Below are 24,310 nucleotides of genomic sequence, written 5' to 3'. Positions count from 1 at the left end.
TCATGTAAAGCAGATGTTCATGGTGCTGGCTTTATGCACGGTCATGCTGGAACAGGTTTGGGTCTCCTGGTTCAAGTAAAGAAAAATATTTATGCTACAAAGATTAAATTCTATTGTGTGCCTTAAACTATATGGTAAGAGTTTGGGAAAGAACTACATATGACTGTCCCAGCTCTTTTGTCTATACAATATACAGTAATTTTTATCAGGAATTAAATGAGAACATGAAATGTGTTGTGAAAAATTGAAGTGAAATGTCTTTTGCGCAGGTGAGCGCAAACATTTTGTCAAATGGAAATTTGCCAGGTCTTTGCCGAGACCATTGAGCTTGTCTCATAAGATTTGATTGACCAGTTTAAACAGTGATTCTATATTAAGGTTGTTAGGTTTAGCCCATACTGTAATATAGCCAATAGTTGACCTTTGAGCAGTGATTGAACTGTTTTTCATGAAGTGTGAACTCTGTGATTTAAGGTGTTGGACTTCTGATCAAAAAGTTGAGTTCAAATCCCAGCACCACCACGTTACCTCTACTGGGACCTTGATTAAGGCCCTCTCTTGCTCAAATGGTTGCAAACTTTCTAGAAAGTTTCCATGAAAACTTCATTTGGGGAATCTGGAAAATATTCCATATTAAAAACTTACCAGGATTTTATAGGAATTGATGGAAAATATTTTGAAATTGGGAAAATGTATATAAACTGTAATATATACAAACAAAAACATTTTGTTTGGTCATAAGCTGACATGCATGCAAATTAATACAGATTTTAAAATATAATTTTGTCGCACAATATCTTAAATTGCATTAAATCTGGTTGTTTTAACCAAGATTATCTTGCAAGAGATTTTTCCATCTACATTTAATTTCCTGTTATTGACTAACCTGCAACTTAAACTTCCCAATTTATTCCCATTAATTACAATTAAGTTTCCAGTCTGGAATTTTGCAACCCTACTTGCTCAACTGTAGATAACCAAGTCGCTCTGGATAATAATGTCTGCCAAATACCATAAATATAAATGTACAAAATAGTAAAGAATCCTTGTAATTTTTGATAGAATTTTAAAATAAAATAAACAGTAGGCGTGTAGCAATGATAATCCTGCAGAATGTGTATAAAAGCTATACTGTATATAGAAAACACAAAATCCTACTTGAAATTACTATTATAGTAACCAACTAATCCTGGTTAAACAAAAAATGGTATAAATCAAGCTACTCTATCGATAATCTAACAATAATTCAGAAACACTTTCCTTTTTCTTTCCATAACTTACCACCTGGTGGTGATGGTTTACCAGTTTGTCCAGCTTGGTAGATTTGGAAGCTGGTCAGACAACTGGAGTTTTTTTTCTTTTTAAGCAGTAGGGCTCTTGGTTAATGAATGGCTTGATAATTAGCAAATACGTTAAATTACTGTAATTAAGGATGCAAAGGATCTAGAGAAGTTCAGGTTGTGATTGATAATCAGCATTCTTTTGTAATTGAAGCACAGCAAAATGAAAACTAGTGGAAAGTGTGGCAGAACGCAGACAAAATAAAATCATGCAGATAGTTCAAGAGCTTCAGCTTATGTTCAGAACAAACAACAGAATAAAAAGAAAGTGTGATATCTGTGATTTCATTTGTGGCATGGCTGTTGGTACCAGATGGGCTGGTTTTAAAATTTCTGCTTATCTGCAGGGATTGTTGGTGCCGGCCGTCACGCCACAATTACACACTTCCAGAGATCACGCTTTTCTTCACCTTGACGCTCCCGCCCCGTATTTCAATGTATTGCGCCGCCGCGACACGATTGGCTGATGAGATGCACGCATTTGTTCCTAATAAAATAAACAGAGGTCGTATGCTTCAGATGTATGATATTGTGAGGAAATAATTCCACTGCATGAGAAGAATCACTGGCAGAGACACTTTTCATCACTTTATTAACGAGCTTATTTAAACCAACAAACAAAAACACAGTTTCTCTCTCTCCCTCTCCCTCACTTAGCCCAGTCCCTGAGTCCCAGATGGGCTAAGCGGTCCGGCATTAATCTCTCTCTTTCGCGCGTGCGTGCTTTCGTACGCCTGTGTGCCTGCACCTTCGGGAACATGCGGCGCGACGGGACACGCACGTTACGTTCAATATTCTTGAACACATTCCAAGATAATATCAAGTTTAGGATATGAATGTTGATTCTAAGGACAGGTCACACATACACAAGTCTCTACCCCATCAGATCATAAAACAAAAAAACAAAAACAAAAACAAACAAAAAAAAAAACACTGTCTGCAGTACAATAAATAAAATATTCGAAATAACATTTATGAGGAAGTGAGCACATGAAGGACTGCGGAAGAGAGAGAGAGAAAGAGAGAAAGTGTGAGAGAGTGATGGAGGGGAAGGAGTAAGAGACTCAGTTTTGTTCCATCCCCTTCTCGACCCTCCTTTTAGCAGGGGTGAGAGGAAAACTTGAAATGCTATGTACAAATGAGAGCACTGGGAGAAAGAGACAGAGAGAGCTGGCCACTACCTGAACCAGCACTACTCCACTAGAAATAAAAATCAAGTTACAAGAACAGAATAACAATAATAACAAAAAAAAAAAAAAAAAAAAAAAAAAAAAAAAAAGGTAAAGGTACATGATATTTACATATCAGCAGTGAGAGAAGGGAGGAGTAAGGGATGGAGAGGGGACGGGTGGATGGACGGCTCCAGGTGGGAGTGGAGAGGCATTGGTGTGGGTGTGTGTGTGTGCGCGCATGAGAGTGGGGGCTCTATGATACTTACAATGATATAGATTCGTCACAGATCAGCAGCCATTTAAATATTTAAATTTACTAACTCTACTGAAACACACGCACACACACAATCGTTTCTATGATCTCAAATCCTATAGGATGATTTGCAAGAGCGGAGGATATCGTCGGGGACTTGCGCGTGCTCATGTTTATATATATACACACGCACACTTTTCCTCACGCATATATATATATATATTTTTTTTTATCATGCCGAAACGATTAAGGGGTCATAAAGTAACAGTACTGCTCTAGGATCAGCCCCTCTCCATCCCTATCACTAACATTCACGGGGATGTGAAAGACAAAAAAGTCTGACCCTATACCAGCACGTCTGAACTCTGACTGTTTTTTGGAACTTGATGAGCTCTAGATGAGCCCTTGAACTGAGCGATGGAGGAAAAGCGTTTGCTTTTACCGAAAGGGGGGGGTGGAGGAGGGAGAAAAAAAAACAACAACAAAAAAAAAAAACACGCACCTCTTTGTCCTTTTCCTGATAAAAACTTGGGGTATGGAAACATGACTGCCACGTCTACTCGCTGCTCCATAAAAACACTTTCACAATCGTGTCAAGAACATGGTCTCGTATAAGACGAAGGGGGGAAAAAAAAAAAAGCTAAAACTTGTACAATTTTAAGAACAAACTTTTAAAAGAAGAAGAAAAAAAAAAAAGAATACACCTGCAGCAGTGTGGCTCCATTAGGTGTATTTCAGATTAAAACATAATTAAAAGTTTGGACCTTTTCAGAGACAGAGCAGACAGTAAAGGAGGAGGTGGAGTGGAAGGAAGGTGGGTGGCTTAAATGAGATTTTCCCCTCCTGCCACTAGAGGTCAGAAATGCCTCGACAAACCATTCTTTGCCTTTTAACCACATGGCCGCAAAATTCATCTGAAATGAACGAAACAGACTGAATAACACGTTCTCCTGCAAGATTCTAAATGTCTAACAAAGAGGTTTCGGGAGGAGAGAAAAAAAGAAAAAAAAAGTCGGTGCGAAACACATCGGGGTTCTGGAGCTTTTGAAAAGGATGGAACGAGGGACAGGTGACGGGATGAGGATAAGGATGACGGAAAGGAGGAGGTGGTGATGGTGGTGAGGGAGAACGGTGCAGAAACACAGAGGTAATGCTCAGGTGCTGTTGCTCAGGGCTCCTGGTGCAGAGCTGGACTGGGCTGAGCCGTCCGACACGCTGCCTTCTGCAAGCACGGAGAGCATTCGTTACACACGGCCACAAACACACACTCGGGTTTATCAGAGGTATGGAGAGAGCTGTGTACCGTGAGAAACGGGCGTCGTCTGCGAGCGAGCATGAGGAGGAATGAGAGAGGAGTTCAACTGTGGCTGAATAGACAGCTCTGTGGAGAGAGAAGAAAACACACATTTACATGATCATGAATAAAACAAGCCGACACGGTATTAAAAAAACAACACACACCGAGTAGATCCAGGTTTTCACTGCCAGCGTTCAGTCTTACTGGACCTTATGCACAGAATTATATCTTGCTCCAGCATAAGAGCTTCATGGTATGGCTCTTCGTTATCTGTCGCAACTTTTAACCGTTTACACTTCCAGGCCGGCTCTTTGTTCAGCCGATTCCGGTCTATTGATAGTTCCTCCATGGGTGACCGGGCTCTCTCTTCAAAATTATTCAATTCTTTCCCCACTGGGATTAAACAAGCTGAATCTCTTACAGAGGTGAAAAGAGAAATGATATTCTACAAGTGGGGGGTCTTTTGAAGTTCAAAAAAGACAAGGAAATATAAATCAAATAAGTTGTTTTTAATTGAAGGAACACCAACCACATATTAACAGGAGTTAAACATCTGACTCCTGTTATAATCACGTTTATGTTAACGAGAGAAATCGGTTAAGAATTCAGACGGTGAGCGCACGCATTGGACAACCACGGCGTTTTCCGCAAAAACACGCTTTGATTGGACACTGCATTCAACAAAAGTGTGCGATCGGTTGTACAGTAATTCTCAAATTAAACGCAACACTTTCATTCGTTTCATATGACAAGTGTGGCGGATAAATTTAAGGTCTTCTAAATATAATAATAATCGTGAATCCACCGTGTTGTGTTTTGTTTATTTTGCTCGCTTGGGGGTTTGAATTTAGCGGTAATGTATTACGTGTTAGCGGCCGGAGCAGCCCCTTTAAGAAGGTAGCGGATGGAGGTAAGATGTGTGACCGAGGCATCTTCACATGCATCAGGAGTGAGTCATAGACAGATGTGGAGAAGAGAATCCGGTCATTTTCCAAAAAAAAACATAGTTCAGAATCAGATAATAAATAAAACGGAAACAATGTAAGTTATGTATTTATTCTGTGCGGCCCAGGGGTTGGGGACCACTGATTTAAGTGACAGATATATAAATAAAATAAAAACACAGTGCTTGTCAAACGTTTGAAAACACCTAGTCTTTTGGAGACACATGCATGTTGCATTCGGGGGAAACACACATGCATTAGGCAGTAAACGACTGGAAAGTCCTGTGGACATATGAGTCCAAATTTGACATTTGTGGCTCTAACAGAAGAACTTATGTAAGATGAAGAACAGGGGAGAAGATGTTAGCAGACTGTTTCACCCCCCACAGTCAAACATAGAGGTGGAAGCTTAATGGTTTGGGGTTGTTTTGGAGCAGGGAAGGTTGGAGAATTCCTTAGGGTGAAAGTAATGGATACCATTCCATACCATGTAATTTAATCTGGATTGTGGCTAATTGGAACCAACCATGGAACGACCTGCCCAGTCACCGCACCTAAATTCTATTGACCTGCTCTGAGATGAACCTGGCCACAAGGTCAGAAGGAGATCTCCAACTAGTGAAGAACACCTTTGGTGAGTTTTACATGAAGCATAGCAAAGAATTTGTTTGAAAATGTTTGGAGATGCCAAGAAAAATAAATAATGCCTTTTTAATGCAAATAAAGTTGAACATCTGCATGATTATTTATTTACCGTATTTTCCGGACTATAAGCCGCTACTTTTTCCCCACGTTTTAAACCCCGCGGCTTAAACAATGAAGCGGCTAATACAGTGGAACCCGGTTATGTCGATGTCCTAGGGGGTCGCCTAAAAGCGTCGAGATAACCGATGTTTGAGATAAACGAAAATCAATATGGCGGCAATATATTAACGTGCTTGAAATTTCTTTATGAACATGATGTGCGTTAATAAATGAGAATGTGCATGAACGTGTTTTTGGAGGGTTTTTTACACAACAGCGTTGCCGCGATTTGTTTGACGAAGTCATGCTATAAAAATGTACATACATGTTTGTTAACTGTCAGGAATCCACCTGCCACGCCCCCTTCGGCAGGTGCTTTCTCAGCCGCTTTCTCTGAAGCTCCCGGCTTCAATCGCGCACATGTGGTGCTCATTTATCATCATCACCAGCTCCTATTTAAACTTCCACACTCTCACCGTCCGTTATTGTTGGTATATGTTGGTTCACGGCGGTCGTTGTTATCGCTCATGCATATCCCGGTACGTGCCTTCCCACCGGCACTCTCTCAACGGCTGCGCTTTTCTTCCCAAAGCGCACCGCGGATTCCCCCCCGATCCTGCCGGTGTTCATTCTATGCTTTTGCTGCTCATCCCACGTTCCGCGCTGCGCTCCTACCAAGCGCGGCTTTCGCCTCCCGTTCATCGCATAACATTTAACAACAAAAGGCATATGTGCACTAACTAACAGCAGAGATTCACCAGTATACAATACAACACCTGTAGCAGCTGTAAGGCTTGATTTTTCCGCCACTTCCGCGAGTTCTTCTGCGGCTGCACAGCACCGATCGAGATAACTGACGTTAAGTGGCAAATTTCCCCCCCCTTGTGCTCGAGATATTAGGGTTTGGCGACATAAAAATTAAAAAATGCTAAGACAAAGCGAGAATTAATAGGGTTGGCGAGTTAACCGAGGTCGAGATAAGTGGGTTCCACTGTATATAGATTTTTCCTGGGTTTTTCTCGGTTTCACAAACTTCAAGCCAAAAAAAAAAACTGAGCCCCATAACATTAGACCAATGAAATTGCCGAACGGGTTTAGGTGAACCAATGAAACTCTTTATATTAAATCAGATGCGCTCCCACTGAATCGGGCCGCACCACATCATAAATAAGGATGAGCTTCCTCTGACCTTTGACCTGCCGCTCACTCGGAGTGTCTACATGAAATGTGAATCATTCGTCACGCTGAAAACAACCGGGCATGAAAAAACGCACTTCACCTGTGTTCTGAGCTGCACGGCATCGGGAGAAAAGATTCACCGATGGTGATTTTTAAACGCACGCCGATGCCAAAAGATAAACTCTCGAGAGAAATTGTTGTGAAAGGAAGGAGGAAGACAGTGAACAATGACTTTCTTGGTAGGCTACTGTTTAGATACAAGCCGTTGTAACAAACACTGTCGTTAAACCTGTGTAAAGTTCATTAGTTTCAGTGTAGACGACTTATAGACAGGTGCAGTGTATTTATGTTCAAAATAAAAATCTTTGTCAAATTCAGTGGGTGCGGCTTATATTTGAGTGCGCTTAATAGTCCGGAAATTACGGTATATATATTTGTTTGGTCCAAGTAAATCCTCATAATATTAAATAAACAAAGTTGTCAAGGAGAAACAAATGAAACCTGCATGTGAAAGTATAAAAGACTGTTTTCCCAACAGGCACTGTACATATAAGCTTGTGGAGCCATTTGTTATACAAGTCTGGGTAAAAAAAGTGTTGTGATACAGTTTAATATGAATGCATTATCATTTCAATAAATCTACTGTCAGAACAGCTTTTAACTAAAATATCAACACATTCTGACCAATCAGATTAGAGTTTAATAGCGGTACGTTTTTTTAGTCAACAAACCCGTTTTTTCAGACATCTAATATTTACATTTGAATGTAAACTGAATTCGGCGCTAACTCGGTCGTGTGTTGGCGGTGTGTGAATTTCACTGACCCACAGGGCTGAAGTTGAAGAGCATGGGCAGCTCTCGGCTGCTGGGCAGACGAGCGTTGGGCTGGCGCAGTTCGTCGAAGAATGCGTGGGCACAGGCCTCTAACGGAGAGAGACGCGTCACCGGTGTGTATTCCAGCAGACGGGAACACAGAGAAATGGCCTCCGGGGGCGTCCTGGGTTTAAACACCTAAACGGCAGAAAAGTGGAGAGTGTCCTTACACGAAAAGGTAGAACATCGCTGCATTTATCAAGTAGCTTAAAACACAACTGAATTCAATCCTCATTGTGTAAAACGTGTGTGAAAAATTTTACAGCTTCTCAAAGCATCTTTGTTTTTGCATGAGAACTTATTACATCCCAGACGTTACATATGCATAGTGTCATTATGACTTAAAGCACCACTTTGAAATGCAGCACTTGGGAAAAACCTAGGAAGTAAGCGAGTCTTTTGTTTCCTTTTCCCACAAAATATATTGTAATAGATTGCCATGAGTACAATGGCACCATTGACCTCACCCAGTCGGTGTGTGCACACTTTGTGCTTCCTATACACCACTGTTAAACAAGGGCTTTCATTTAAACATAAAGGAGCTGTATATTATTCTCTAACGCGGTGTTTAACCTCTCACGCTCTGAGAATTCTGTGACAAATTCTTGCATCATATTAATCGCTTTGCCAATAAAGCACTTGGCACGAATAAATGTCTTGACCACTGGAAAACCTCACCACATGCAACCACTATTACACCAATCCATTAGCTTTCCATTTAGGTAAATTGCATAAATTGTGAAATGTAACAATTTAAAGGCAAAATGATTCGATATTTAAAATATTCTACACTATATTGTTAATTCAACAAAACAAAAGCCTTTTTACCAGCTACCTCACTACCAGTTTACACAACTATTACAATGGCTACAAACACTATACGAAAAAAGGTTTGTAGACACAATATTTGTATGCCCTTTTTGAACAGCCAATTCCACATTTAGTCCCCATTAACAGATAATAGCCTTCACTCTGCAGGGAAGATGTTCCACTAGATTTTGGAGTTCTCTTGTGGAGATTTGTGCTCATTCAACCCCAAAGGCATTAGTAAAGTCAGGTAGGTGGTGAGGAAACCTGGGGTGCAGTCAGCATTCCAGTCCATCCCAAAAGGTATTCAATCTCGTCAAAATCAGAGCACCTCCAACTTTTTTCAACCACAAATGGTTGGAGAAGTCAAATGCCCCAATGCTCTTATCCACATAGTATATAAGAAGTGTTTTGCTATTTTCAGGTTAGTCACAATTTGTCTGTATTTGAACTATAGAGCAGTGAATAGGAAAGACTAAAAAAGTATTCTTTCTTTTTGCCACCCCCAAATATGCCAAGGCAGTCTAACTGAATATACACATATACACAGATCAGGCATAACATTATGACCACCTGCCTAAAATTGTGTTGGCCCCCTTTTGCTGTCAAAACAGTTCTGACCCGTTCTTCAGCAGTTTGACCTACAGTAGCTTGCTTATTGGATCGAACAACACTGGTCAGCCTTCGCTTCCCACGTTCATCAATGAGCATTGGCCGCCCATGACTATGTCGCCAGTTCACCACTGTTCCTTCCTTGGATAACCTTTGATAGATACTGACCACTGCAGATCGGAAACAGCCCAGAGGAGCTAGCAGTCACAATTTGGCCCTCGTCAAACTCGCTAAAATCCTTACACTCGCCCATTTTTCCTGCTTCAAACATCCACCTTGAAGACAAAATGTTCACTTGGTGCCTAATAAATCCCACCCACTAACAGGTGCCATGATGAAGAGATAATCAGTGTAATTCACTTCACCTGTCAAAGGTTTAATGTCGATGTTATGCCTGGGTATGCCTTTTTCATTTATTTATTTTTTATACAGAAGAATCATGGGGCATCAGTAGTTGCCACTGCGAATATATTCATGAACAGATACTCAAGGCAGGGCTTGAAAAGATCTGTATTCAGTTAAGCAATCAATGTGCCACAGCTCACACAAACACACTGTGTATAGGGCTTTCTGACGCTGCAGTTTTAAAGCCCGTACCTTAGTCCAGGGATGCGCTTTGATCTGAGGGAATTTAAACTCTGTGTAGTTGGGATTCATTTCCCGGATCTGTTCTCTTGTCGGCGTGCCCAAAACCTGCGGTAAACAAAAGAGGATGGTTTTGTAATCTGGACACAAGTTCACACTGACCCTTTTAAAAGACCAAGAAGTTAAAAGATACCAATACTACAGAATGACCAAAAAAAAAAAAAAAAAAAAGAGTCCTTTAACCCTTGTGTGCATTATGGACATGTCTCCAGTCTCACCTTAATGATTTCAACTAGCTGGTCAACTCCGCTGTCACCGGGGAAAATGGGCTGGCCCAGCAGCAACTCAGCCAATACACAGCCGGCTGACCAGATATCGATGTTTGAGGTGTAATCTGTAGCTCCGAAGATAAGCTCTGGGGCACGGTAATACCGTGAGCAGATGTACGAAACGTTGGGCTCGCCACGAACTAACTGCTTTGCACTGTAAAAAGGACCAGAGACACAGGAGTGTCAGATACAACATAAATAAAAAAATATATATTAATAATAGCCAGAACTCTGCAGGTCATATACATGTTTGGCAACCATTAAACTGGCCAGTGTACAAGGTGGTATAAAAAAAGTTTCAAGAGTAGTTTTGTAACAGGCCAACAGATGGCAGCACAAGGCTGCACACACAGTCACATGAAGCACCGACCTTCCTAAGTCAGTGTGCCAAAACACACCGTTCTTGTGTGCAACTGGTGCTATTCTGAGCATGTGCGCATCCTGTCACCGAGCTCTCCTCCCGCGCGAGTTCTCGCCGGAAACAACTTGATCTCAATTCTACATCCAGAGTACTCGCCACATTTGGTCGAAGTTTTGACACCGTTGTTGAGATCCAGAGCAAGTTGCAGAAGGTGCTTGACATGCTTCAAAAAGAAGACTTCCAGGACATATTCCAGAAGTGGCAGAAGCGCTCTGAGCAGGAGGACTATTTTGAAGGTGATGGTGTGTAAATGTTGATAAAGTTCTTTCTTGTAAACAGAGACATTTTTATGCCTCATATAGCCTCAATATGCCTTATTTATAGATTTTAAGTAATTTTATATTTAAGATATTTGGGTTTGCGGTAATTTTGAACAACCCGCATCCAAAATAAGACTTTCTGGCTTCGTCCCGAGCAGTTCATATTGGTTACTACATGCTTTTCAAGAGCTACAAGAGAGTGATTGAGTCCACACGTCCTCTTCTTACAGTGTTATGCTGTGGCACAAACTCTGCGAAACACTCGGTGCAAAACTCGGTCCCTCACCACACTCCTAACCACACCCTGCCCCATGTCTTACTAGAATGTCTTCAATCTCTGAATACGTCTAGTTTGTATCATATTAATTTATAATTTGCACAAATAGCTCCAGAGTAGAAATTCTTCATATAAAAACAGCCAGGAAATTCTTTTGTTTCCAGGTTTTGGGGATGTGAGACTAGAAACATTGTTCACTTTAGGCACTGATCGTATTTGGCATTGTGAGATTTTAATAACTGTACTTTGTGTGATTAAACAAATAAAGGAAATGAATCAGTCATTTTCAGAAACAATGAAACATCAATTTTGATCCTAATATTAAAATCAAAAAGTGGATTAAAGGCAACGTAATTCACTTTTTTTCTTTAAAAACAAAACAAAAAAACAACAAACCCAAACTTAAGTTTGAGAGTAGATATGTCTAGCTAGAAAACAAAAACAGAACCCTGTACACACCTTCCAAAATCACACAGCTTGAGAACGGCGGTTTCAGGGTCCACTAGCAGGTTTTGTGGTTTGATGTCTCTGTGGCAGACGCCTTGGGAATGGATATATGCCAAACTGCGGAATAACTGATACATATACACCTGCGAGAGAGAGAGAGAGAGAGAGAGAGAGAGAGAGAGGAGAGGTTTTTCATGACTTTCCAATCTACGTACTCTCTACATGATGTGAACACTGCCCGCCTGTCTATACCCGTATTATAAAAGCACACCTTTTAACCATTAACATGTAGATTTGAATAATACAGCACTCAACAAAAATGAAACGATCACAATAAACACATCAGATCACAACGAGTGAAAAGAAATGTAAATTATACTGGATACCATTAATGATATGGACTGTGTAATGTGTTAGGAACGAAAGTATGCCACACCGTTCCACGGAAATTAAACTATTAAACTACAGAGGGTTTAATTTCAAGACACCCCCAGGAAACCAACGTGAAAAAATGCATTGCAGCAACTCAAAATGGTACTCGGTGCACGTGACGACGCCGAGTCATGCTCCTAATGAGATGACGAAGGGTTTCCTGGGGTTTCCTCAGATCTCCTGACCAAATCTAGATTAGGGCATCACTGAGCTCCTGGACAGTCTGAGGTGCAACCTGGCGCCGTCGGATGGACCGAAACAATGTCCCAGAGCTGTTCTATTGGATTTTGGTCCTGCGAGGCCAGGAATTGTTGTGCACCAGGAGGAACCCAGGACCCACTGCCTAAGTGTGGGGTCTGACAATATAGCCAAGAATTTCATTCTGATACCTAATGGCAGTCAGGGTGCTGTTGTCTAGCCTATAGAGGTCTGTGCGTCCCTCCATGGCTATGCCTCCCCAGACCATCGCTGACCCACTACCAAAACGGTCATGTTCTCCATAGCTTCTCCAGACCTATGGCAAAAGTCAATCAAGCTCCACAGTGCCAGGCCGTGAGCCACTACAGTACGTCGGGCCCTCAAGCCACCCTCGTGAAGACATTTTCTGATCATTTGGTCAGAGATATTCCTGCTGGAACAGCCTGCTGGAGGTCATTTTCTAGTGGTCTTGCAGTGCTCATCCTGTTCCTTCTTGCACAAAGGAACAGAAACCGGTCCTGCTGATAGCTTAAGGACCTTCCATGGCCTTGTCCAACTCTGCTAGCGTAACTGCCTCTCCCCTGGAATCTCCTCCATGCTCTTGAGACTGTGCTGGGAGACACAGCATCCCTTCGTGCAATGGCAGGTATTGATGTGTCATCCTGGAGTCGTTGGACTGCCTGTGAAAGCTCTGTAGGGTCCAGGTATCACCTCATGCTACTATCGCTATTACTCATGAAAATTACAGGGAACCCTTCTGACAGGTGGTATTTATTTTCAATCTTTAAAATAAAAAAATAAAAAATTATATTATATATATATATATATATATATATATATATATATATATATATATATATATATATATATATATACATACACACACACACACACACACACACACACACACACACACACACACACACACACACACACGTCATTTATTATATAGAAGCCAGATACTGCTATAAATGACTTTTCATGCATGATTGGGATCCTTGAAAGAAACACGTGACGGTAAAATATTTACGCAAGCCCTCTGCTCAACCAACCAACCAACCAAGCTCAAAATGTAAGCACAGAGAGTCGAGCTCCTGCGATCACAGAATCCCTGTAGCATTGCTTATCTCCAGTTCATTTTCATTCAGTGTGCATATATGAGAAAGAGAGGAAGAGACATGTAGCATTTCAAATTCCAAGGGCCTGAATCAGCTTACTTTGACGTAGATGATAGGTATGGTGGTCTTGGCCTTGTTGAAGTGGCGTGCAACTCTGTACACAGTCTCTGGTACATAATCCAGCACCAGATTCAAATACACTTCATCTTTCTGGAACAGATACATAGAAAAGATGAAATAAAGAAAAAGACAAAACTATCAGAAAGTAAAAAAAACAAAACAATCCTCTCTATAACTCTCTCGAGGTCCAAGACAGAGAGCTGCTTTGCTTTATGTAGAATTATCACCTTTTCTCCGCTGGAATAGAAGAAGTAGCGTAGCCTAACAATGTTGCAGTGGTCCAGCTTTCGCATAATCTGTAATTCTCGATTCTGCAGAAAGGAGAAAGGCAGGTTTAAAATCCACTCGTTGTGTCTAAATAAAAGCATGTTTCAAATACTGTTTAAATAAAAAAATGTTTAAATACTGTATATAGGAATAAAAAGAGCTGAACGTTGCACGGTACAATTTTACACTATTTTCCCAAAACGGCCATTTATTTACCACAGAAATACACCGGTCCATGTACACTCAGCATGATTACCCCAAAGAGAACATTGAATTACAATACATCAATACCAGTTTATTTTTCTCTACTGCAACTATAAACCCTTCAAGGTGCCAGATATTATTATGACATTTCGATAAAAAATAAAAAAATAAAAAAAAGCATCAATACCACATTCAGTATCGTCCCCAATACTTGCGGATTTATACACTACATGGACTAAAGAATCTCCTTAAGCACACTCCAAAATCTAGTGGAAATAAGTGCATACTAATCTTGTTTTCAGGTGTCCACACATAAGTCCATGTAATATAAGCAACACAGAGCTCACGCCTTCTTTATTCTGATGTGAACGTGTGCAGTTGTACCTAATAGTGGACGGTGAGTTGAACAAAAAGATCAGGATTTTACTCGGTCTCCTCAATTCGTTCTCTCTCAGTGAGGAGTGTAAATCGATCAGTGATTAAAGTGTTGCTCAAGCGGTTTTTTTTCTATATCTAAGCTTGTAAACCTCCGCAGCACTATTAAAGACGAAGGTTTTCTACTTCGAATCGGTTTTACTTTACATGCCTTGCAGAAAATATCGTAACAAAGCGTTTTCGTAGGTATTCTGATGTTGAGAAGTACTCATTATTCTTACCTTAAACCGCTTGTCCTGCAGCACCTTCTTGATGGCCACCATCTCCTGGCTGTCGCTGAGTCGGGCCTGATACACCACCCCGAACGAGCCATTACCAATCACTTTAATGTCCGTGTAGGACACTTCCTGTGGGCGATCTGGACCTTGTCCAGGTGTGGCTACCACTGTGGTCACCTTCCCGCTGTCCCCTAGAACACGGACGAAGCATGAAACAGAATTAGACTCCGACGCAAGGACAACGCACTCGTTCAGCTGTAGTGAGATGATATGATGAAGTCATATCAGTGAGACGGTAGCATGATTTTGAACGGATCTCGACACTGGCGTTACTTTCTGCTGTGCCCGAGATGTCAGCTGTTTATGGGCTGCTCCTGCATGTCGAATCGGAAGTAGAGCTCGTTAGCGTGAAAGAGAACTCCGATTGGCTATGTGGCTTAACGAACGAACACATGAGAAAAAAAAAAAAAAACCCTGACAAAGGGCAAACGGACACTTGTCGTCATTCTTGCTCGTCTTTGCAACTTAGCAGGTGTGATTGAAAAAAGCTACACGGATCCGTTAGTGATGGCAGGTGTGAACGCCGCTCGCGTTAATATTCGCAGTTCTAGCACTTCTTGTTTCCCTGTTCGTATACCGAATACAGTTATGTTCTCTCACTCAAGCGCAGAACGCACCCACGCGGTTTGGTGCATCACATGCGCCTGCCTAATAATCGCCATAATTTGCTGCCAATCAGCAGATGCAGAGTAATATATATTTTTTTTAAAAGCCAAAATCATCCCGGTTAATCGCCAGGTCAATCAATCGTTCGACAGATATCACAGTAGTGCACGTACAACATCCTGACTATCATGATGCCTTGTTTTGGGAACCAATATAATCTGTGAGGAGCCGTGCAAGCTTTCAGTCTGTAGCCTTAAACCATTGCGTCAAACATTTAACCAATTTAACCGTTGTGCATTGTTCGTACAAAGGTTTTCTCCTGAACAAAAGGAAGTGAAGACAGATTGGGCAGTGTCCACGCACTGCCACAAAAGCCAGGACGTTTCCAGTAGGCAGGAAGGCTTTGGCGCAACACCAGCGTTGCTGTTCGCCCGTCACGCTTTTAGCTTAAGCGGCACAAAATTAGCAAGCTTTTTTTTTTTTTTTTTACAAAAGCAAAGAGATTAAAGTTTTGTCTATATTTCTAAGATAGTAAGCTCACTGCTTTCATGCACAGCCTGTGCCAATAAGCCACTCAAATTGGTCTTGCACATGTAAATACCAGTTACGCTCCAATGTAAATTCATTCATACTTTATCACTTGTTTATTATTAACCAATAAACTTATTACAGAAAATACAGTGTGTAATGCGAACATGTAAGATGTCAAACTATATATATATATATATATATATATATATATATATATATATATATATATATATATATATCCGAGACTGGCTTTGTTTACAAGAAACTTTACAACTGTACTTTATTTGTCTACATTTACACAATATCACCTATAAAACAGTCCCCTTTCACAGCAATGCAGCGCTCCGAGCTCCTGCCACTTCTGGAATATGTCCTGGAAGTCTTCTTTTCAAAGCACCTTCTGAGATTTGCGCTCGATCATCGCAATAGTGTCAAACGCCGACCTTTGAACCGGATCTTCGTTTTCGCGAAGTGTGCCAGTTGACACACCTCGGAGGTCTTGTTGTCACACATACGACGTGTCGAACGTCTCCGCGGCAGATTTTTGCCCGGTTTCATGCGGAATAGCAGCAGTAACAACCGCTGGTCTCTGAACCTTTTGATACCACCTCATACACTGTTAAGTTCATACATCATGGTAGTGTGATTTGCTCCTTTTGCTAAATGATGTGCTGTAATTTGTTATAATATTAATCCACACTAATCCATACTGATCCCCCGTTCTTTGGGGTCATTGGAACACATCTCCACGTAATTCGGGGATTACCTGTATTCAGTGCTGTGCTGTCATGGTCTTGTTGTGTAGTTTGCACATGTGCCCTTTATGTAGTGTCCTAATGAGTATTGTGTCCTCTTTTGTTTATTCATCTTGTTTCATTGAGCACCGTGTGTTTTTTTTTTCGTTTCACTGTGTATTGCACTGTGTACGACAAGAAACTAGAAGTGAAAATCGTTATGATTGTAATCTCAGTATGCATACGTAAAGTAATATGCACAATATAAACATTTATCCTGTAGCAAATCGGTGAAGAGAATATACGCGCATAAAAAGAAGTGAAGCGGACACGACGCGTCGCCGTTTCCCCGTTAAAAAACGGTCAAACCTGAAATACCTGATTTGCGTCTGCACAAGCGGCTGGCTGCATGAAATGTACCCGGAAAAGTCATTTCCTTTCTTTTTAATCGCGCATGCTTCATACCTGGCCACTCCCGTTCCTCATCTCCGGGACAATCCAGCTCTTTGCATCACAATGCTGCAGCTTGTTCGCGCACACACACACCCAGCAATAGATTTCCTGCTTTCAAATACTGGCACTTCGAACGATTACATGCCCGCACACACCCTCGGTTTCGATATATCTTATAGCTCCCGGTGGCATCGAGCAAGGTGAGCAAGTTATCGCTGACGCTGCAGAAACACGCCCTTCAGCATATTTAAACATGGGTGGAGAGAAACCAGGGCTGGGATTCACACACACAAAGCACGGGAGATTAGGAAGCTGGTTTCTGGGTCAGTCTCTTGTAGCTGTCGCTGAGGAGGGATCTGAATCCTGGGCCTGCACTTTGTTAGCTACGGCGTGCAGGAGGATCTGAGCCTTTGCTTCGCTCGGACACGGAGAAGTCCACCGTGAAGCCGTTGTTCAGGCGATCGAGCGAGAGAATGAAGCTTCCTATTTGATTAACAGACTCTGTTGTCTAATACTAGGCTTGTGCGATATAACGAGATTATCGCTCTCCCTGGACGATATTACGCTGAGTTTTATTCCAATTATGTTACCATAACCAAGCTTTCCATGCACACAAAAAGTGCACTGCGTGGCCAAAAAGTATGTGGACACCCGACATCACGTCGATCTTCCCCAAACTGCTGCCACGGCACGACACAGAATGTCTTTGTTTGCTATAGAAGTGCAATTTCCCCTTCACTGAAACTAAGAGGCCCCTAACCTGTTCCAGCATGACCAAGCCCCTGAGCACAAAGCCATCTCCACGAAGACGTGCTGTGCCGAGATCAGTGTTGAGGGAAAAAAAAACAAAAAAAAAAACGTGCGCTTCCTGTAGAGCCCCTGATCTCAAGCCCCTTACGAACCGCTTCGAGATGAACTCGATACAGACCTGTGCACTTTACACCATATCCTGACCTCACTAACGCGCATGAGGCTGGAGGAACTCAAATCCCGACAGCGTCAGTGCAATGCCTTCCGAGAAGAGTGCAGCTTTTTATAGTGCGCCGGACTACTAGAGCTCAGTCGCTTTCTGCAAAGGTGAACTCTATATAAAATGCAACCGATCAACTTTATGACCACTGAAAGGTGACGTGAAGAACACTGATTAACTCGTCATCATGGCACCTGTTAGTGGGTGGGATTTATTAGGCAGCAAGTGAACATTTTGCCCTCAAAGTTGACGTGTTAGAAACGGGAAAAATGGGAACGCGTAAGGATTTGCGCGAGAGCTGAATTGGGGCGGCTAGACGACTGGGTCGGAGCGTCTCCAAAAGCGCAGCTCCTGCTTTGTGTCCCTGGTCTGCAGGGGTCAGTATTCGGGCTGCACTGTCGAGAAAAATATTCTAAATCAACCTTATCTAGAGGATTTGGGGAAAAAGTGTCACGTTGCGTTAATTTTATTGTTTCCATACTTCAATTCATTCAATTTTGCATCCATTTTTATTAAATGTTTAACCTTTTTTTTTTAATAAAAGGTTTTATGTATTATATTGTGGTGGGAGGGCAGAGCCATGAGTGAGATCTGTTACAGATTGGTCACATTGCCAAGTGATGTAGCCACTTTAATTTAGCGAATCTTGCACAGTTCCCCTCTCTGCTCCGATTTGATGATCTCAAAGCTAAAATATCACCATATAACATGCGTAGCTTTTTCTTTTGGCGACCAGTTCAGTGTCGATCTGCTCGGCATCCACCTTCACCTGGCCAGAAAGTCACGTGACCACACACGTGCACTGCCTAAGCCGAGACCACACGTGCACTTAATGATCGAAGGGTCAGGACAGTTTTGGCAGCAAAAGGGGGACCAACACAATATTAGGCAGGTGGTCATAATGTGAACGTTACAAAATCGAGTATGTTTACTGCTATGGTAAGTTGTACTCTTGTATTCTGATGAGAAAATCATACCCCTTAAACTGCTCGCCTTGTACCTGAAATCCGTGTTTTCCAACCTTAACATGCTTCTAGAGGATTTAATTGTCGGTCGCGGCATTTTAAAACGGCACGTCGTTCGAAAGGACGAAAAAAAAAGAAAAAGTGAATCAATATCGCACGGGCCTAGCCTATACAAGCGGCATTGATTAACGAGCAGCGTGATGCCTTTACTGGTCACGCAGAGTGGCTGAGCACCTAAACAAGTCGCAGCGGTACACTAAGCGCGCCACAGCGTCAGGTTGCCTAGCCAGTTGGCATGTTGCATAACAACAGCAAAAGCGAAGAGGCCTTTGAGTACGCAGCCAATTGTGCCCTCGGGGACATGCCGACACATGGCACTGCTGGGAATTGAACCTAAATCTTTCGGCGGGGTGTAGATCTGCAATCCTTTCTCTCGGCAAATCCTGCAGGATTTGTGCACGAAAAGTCAAAGCAATTTTTCACACTTATTTACACCTACAACGTGGATATGGGAGATGTGGAGCTCAAAATACGGGTAGCGTTTTGGTCAGTGCACTGAAAACACTGCGTTTTCGAAGAACCACCTACGGTGAGGTGAAAGTGTCGCGTTTTCATTTAAACACCGAGTGGCCCACATTTAGTTTCCATTTGATAGCCTCCACTCTTCTGGGAAGATGCCGTGGAGTGTGCTTGTGGAGATTGCTACTGGTGTGGGTGAGGTAAGGAGAGGAGGCCCTGGTGTGCAGTCAGCGTTCTGATGCCTTCAATAGGGTTGAGGTCGGAGCTCTAGAGAAGGCCACTCAAGAGATTCCACACAACCAATATAAACCATATTTTCATGTACGCATTAGGATACCGTCATGTTGGAACAGGTTTTGAACTCCTATTTCAAGTGAAGGGAAATGTTCATGGTACCCCATCCAAAGACACAACTGTGTGTACATAAAACTGCTGGGATTTTTTGATTGAGCTACAGGAGGATAATGCTGAATGTTTGAAACCACTCAAGAGGATTTTTTTTCAAGTATTTTTATCACTTCCACTTATACTCTGGAATAAAAAAAATTTAGATTTGAAAAATGTTCCTAGTTTTAACAGTAGTGCGCAAGAGTGTATCTCTATTGTATAGAATTAGCACTTGTGCACAGACCATGCAAAGAGAGATGCCTTGTCTCGTCAATATATTTATGGCATTTGGTAAAAACCCATACCTTTATCCAGAGCGGCTTACAACTGTGCAGCTGAGGGTTAAGGGCCGTGCTCAAGGTCCCAGCAGGGGTGCTGAGATTTGAACTAAAGATCTAATCCAAGGTCTAATGCCATAACCATTGAGCTAAGACCTCAATCGATACATTATGAAATATTCAGTCCTACACCAAAGTGGACAATGGGGGTGGACGATGCAATGCATTCCTGAAGTAAATGATATCATCGTACAGATTGGATCTTCTCGACCAATACCATGGGCCTACATATGAGTCAGAATTATTGATTCACTCAAACGACACACACACACACTATATAGTTGATAGTATACATACATACAGTTTGAGTAAATGCATTTTTTGGTGTCCAACTCACTACTGACCACTCAAATCACCGCACTGATATGTTCAACCGTGGCAGCTACGAATCCACAAATCTCCGAGCTGCCACCATTAAACCTACACCTGTGTGTCCCATTTGGTTAGGAAGCACTAAAACATTTGGCCAGCCTGCCAGCCCTAGTAGTGTAAAGCTGTCTTCATAATGCATCATTACAAATTAGGAGGCAATCACTGAGTGACTACACGAGCATTCAAACTTCCTAATGGACGTTCTGCAAGAAATCTAATCGATCATACTTTTTTTTTTGCTCATCTCGGAACACAACTCGCGTACAAATGATTTGATTCACACTACGGATGGGTGGCGAAAAGGAATAACCGACATAAAGCGTCTCGGCACGATGTCCGTCTACGACACGCCTCCGGGAAAACGCCCGGTTCTTCACAGTGATATGCCTGGCGTCAGTGTTTCGATGATGAGGATGATGGACAGTACTATCTAACGCAGCAGTCACCGCATCTGGCTCAGAGTCTCTTCATTAAACCCTATGGTGACATTCATTAAACGCAGTCTGACGTTCTTTTACGCACACTCGAGACCTTTCACCTGGACGAAAGGTCTCCTGATCCCTAAATCGTGCATTCGATGGAGAAGTGGGTGGGGGAAAAAAGAAATATCGTGGAGGAAAGATTGGGATGATGCAGTGGCGGTGAGGACAGTTCTACAAAGAACTGGAATTCTAAATAAAAGACGACGGACGACTGAATCGGATTCAGGAAATCTGCTGCGCTTGACAACAGATGAATCCGATTTCCTCTCCGACTAGCGCTGGCTGGTCGCGAAGGCTCCGCGCTGCACGACAGAATATTAAACACGCTTAAGGATCTCTCGGCATCTGCAACAACTCGCGCCACAGCGGCGTTTGCTGAGCTAAGCGAGTTACAGAGCCCCAAAAATTAACTTGAGACAAGAAAATAGGAACTCAAATCATGTAACACGAATTCGATAAGTCTCTCTGGCACAAAAAAGAAAAAAAAGAGTCTCAATTTATATTTTATAATCCACTTAAAACCTTATGGCACATTGATTGCGCGTGAGGTACGCTCCTGGCTCCGGAGAAAAGCGTCTAAATGCAGTGCAGTACTCTCCGGGAGGGCTCTGATAACACCGCATGGCTTTTTACCACGTAAAACAGTTCCAGGACAAAACGGCGCCTTAAGTGCTATGGTTAGGAGAATAAGTGCGCTTGTAGGAGCACCAAAATGTGTGTGCGTGCGCGTGTCAAGTTAAACCAGTTAATAGGTGCAAGTGGAAAATGTATATAGTTCAATCTTTGGCGAGGAGAAGCACAGAAAGGTCAAATTCCCATGCGCTAGGTGAGATTCCGCGAGTTGATTTATTCCCTTCTGAAACAGGAAGTCAGGGTGATGGCATGTAGTCACTAAATGCACGACTGTCTGATTTACGAAACGTGCAACTATATGTGAGAAACGGCGCATGCCACGCCCGATCTCAACAGAAGCAGAGTGCGTTTGTTTGTGATGGGAAAATTTCTCACACCGCTGTTTTCACCTTGAGGAGGAGATCCTACATGGAAAGAGAATGCGCTGACTGGTAACGTTTTGAGTTCGGAGTGATCGTTACGGTGACAGAGAGCCACGGGGTCCGACGAAGGTGGTGCTTTTGATTAACTATATGGTCCGTTACACTAACAGAGTAAAACACTCCAGCACTGAACCGATGCAAGCTACCTTTGTACGTGTCACGTAACCACGTGTGCACAAAAAGCCCCGTTTGTGAGTACGACGTGTCGCTTCGCCTCCAAACTCACGTTTAAGAACTTTGACCTTCCGATTTGTATCACATGAACACAAGTGACCCATTAGAGAGCGAAATACAGAAATCTCATACAGTTAAGTTCATATTGTGATACTGTTGCAAATGGCAGCATGTGTTGGGGGGGTTCTCTAAAACCTTAATTCAAGGAGAGCAAGGTCGTACTCTGGAGGTCCTCATAACACTCAGAGATTTCACATTTACACAGTGCTTCTGATTCACTGGTCATCCACAGGGTGATGATGATCGTAACATATCAGACAACCATTTCCATCAAGCGCGACCGGAGATATAAACCCGTTCACAGCCCACCATACCCAAACTCCAACGATCCTTCGAGCAGAAATATGAGATATAAAAAAAAAGCGTACATGACCAGATTTTTAACGTCGTCGTATTTAGCTGTCCTATTTTTTCACGGCCGTACTGCGACCGTAGCTCAAGGTGTCGCTTTTCTAGAACAAGACCCCGCCCATGGAGGCGGGACACGCGCTTTCAAGAGCATTTAATTGGACGACTGTGAGAATAGTGCAGGATGAATCCTCTTTTTTTTTTCCTCCTCTCACAGAAATGTGTTATCCGGTCATATTTACGCGTGTTAGCGTTCAGGGGAGGGGGAGAATGCTTTAAACCCCTCATTTCCATGGCAGATTTTACGCACTGCCCCGTGGAGAAGGAGAACAAGGTCGTACTGCGGCTGTCCTCATGACACTCATCAGAGATTTTACATTTACCCCCTCCATCCTTCTGATCAGGATTCGAGACCAAGTCACTGTCCAACCAAATGGTCCGACTACAGACATCAGCATCACACAATTATAATAATGATGGAGGAAACATCTCAGACGTCCATCTCAATCGAGCTGTATAGTGCAGGATGATGTCCTCAGACCACCAAAACCAACTAATCAGCTCAGCTTTGTTCTAATGATCAATCGAGGAGAATCATGACTGATAGAAATTAATATCGAAACCTGGTTCTATCAAACGCTCCTTTTTTTTAATTTTTTTGTAATCCACCATCGCTTTCGCCTCAATCCTATCAGGAACCCCGGTTGCTCTTCACCTTCGCTGCCCTACTCGAGATTTCATTAGCATCCAGTCGGTCCCGTATTCACCCTTTCACCAAAAAAACAAGGCTAGCTCGGCTTAGCAACCGTCCGCTAAGTAGGTTAGCGCTTTTTTTTTTACGCGCAACAAAAATATCGCATTCGGGCTACTATTAATCGCAGATGTGTGTAGATTTATATAGAGAGAGATAATTATATGCGCTCCGGAGAGGGTCGGCCTGGGTTCAGTGAAACGATACTTACTGCTGAGCTTCAAGTTTCCAAAGCCAGTCGAAGTAGCGCCGGAGGCCTGAGCAGCCCCGGACTTTCCTGCAACGCTCCCACCCGCGACGGCGCTTCCGGCGGCGGCTGCGGCGGCTCCCGGAGCCCCCGGCGGCTCGGCAAACGAGCTGGTCCTGGGCCGCCCGCTGCCGCTCATTTTCTTTTCTGTGAGTGTGCAGGGGCGAAGGGGGGGGAGAAAGAGCGCCGACAAACTAGGGCCTGGCGTTCACTGGCTATGTCGATTTCGAACCACGAGCCCTATTATATAAAAAAAACATATAGCTATAAAGACAGCTTGAATGGTGTAGCGGCGGGGCTGGAGCTCCGTCTTCTCTTTCTTCCCCCTGTCTGGTTGTGTGGTCCGACCTGACGTACAGCAACGTGCTGCTCGCATTGCCTTATGGGTAATGAAGTTCATTCAAAATCATTCGGTGGCTCCGCTCGCTTCTAAATAGAAGTAATACGTGTAATATTGGACACTTTAGCACAATGGACTGGTTGGGTCCATTGATTTTATTTACACTGAGAAACAATTTTGCATTTTTTTTTAAATATCAACTCATCATCTACAAAAACTACAGACTATCTATTATTGCAAATCGAACCAAAGATACACAAATTCGGACCATGTCGATCAAAATCTACCCCCCTATAATCTAATTCAGAGAGATTAGAGCAGGAGTGCAGACATGGCGGAGCATACAGTGTGTGACTCCTGTGGAGGTCATGTCTACACGGAAGTGA

General features: G+C 42.6%; 1 protein-coding gene across 2 annotated transcripts; it reads right to left on the bottom strand.

The window, feature by feature from the left end:
- Window positions 1-1,902: 1,902 nt before the first annotated feature.
- Window positions 1,903-23,915, bottom strand: gsk3ab (glycogen synthase kinase 3 alpha b). 2 transcript variants are annotated; one of them, XM_046847053.1, is made up of 10 exons: window positions 23,549-23,915; window positions 14,536-14,723; window positions 13,636-13,719; window positions 13,388-13,498; window positions 11,553-11,683; window positions 10,085-10,289; window positions 9,819-9,914; window positions 7,754-7,940; window positions 4,069-4,146; window positions 1,903-3,987 (listed from the first exon to the last, which is right to left on the bottom strand). In XM_046847053.1, the coding sequence occupies exons 1-10, from the start codon at window positions 23,721-23,723 to the stop codon at window positions 3,920-3,922; spliced, it is 1,323 nt and encodes a 440-aa protein (XP_046703009.1). In that variant the 5' UTR covers window positions 23,724-23,915; the 3' UTR covers window positions 1,903-3,919. The 2 variants fall into 2 exon arrangements, with proteins under 2 accessions (XP_046703009.1, XP_046703010.1); XM_046847054.1 differs by having other exon boundaries at window positions 1,903-3,984.
- Between the last annotated feature and the right edge of the window lie 395 nt (window positions 23,916-24,310).

The sequence above is a fragment of the Silurus meridionalis genome, chromosome 4, assembly GCF_014805685.1.
Source record: "Silurus meridionalis isolate SWU-2019-XX chromosome 4, ASM1480568v1, whole genome shotgun sequence".
Classification (NCBI taxonomy): Eukaryota; Metazoa; Chordata; class Actinopteri; order Siluriformes; family Siluridae; genus Silurus; species Silurus meridionalis.
Note: the sequence above shows the minus strand (reverse complement) of the source record. Positions and strands in the feature narration are given on the sequence as shown.

Excerpts from the sequence above, each read along its gene's own strand:
- gsk3ab (XM_046847053.1), bottom strand. The coding sequence starts at position 23,723 with ATGAGCGGCAGCGGGCGGCCCAGGACCAGCTCGTTTGCCGAGCCGCCG. Across the intron at positions 14,724-23,548 it reads TGGAAACTTGAAGCTCAGCA|GGGACAGCGGGAAGGTGACC; the intron begins GTAAGTATCGTT and ends TCCGTGTTCTAG. Across the intron at positions 10,290-11,552 it reads AAGCTGTGTGATTTTGGAAG|TGCAAAGCAGTTAGTTCGTG; the intron begins GTGTGTACAGGG and ends TCCTTTTTACAG.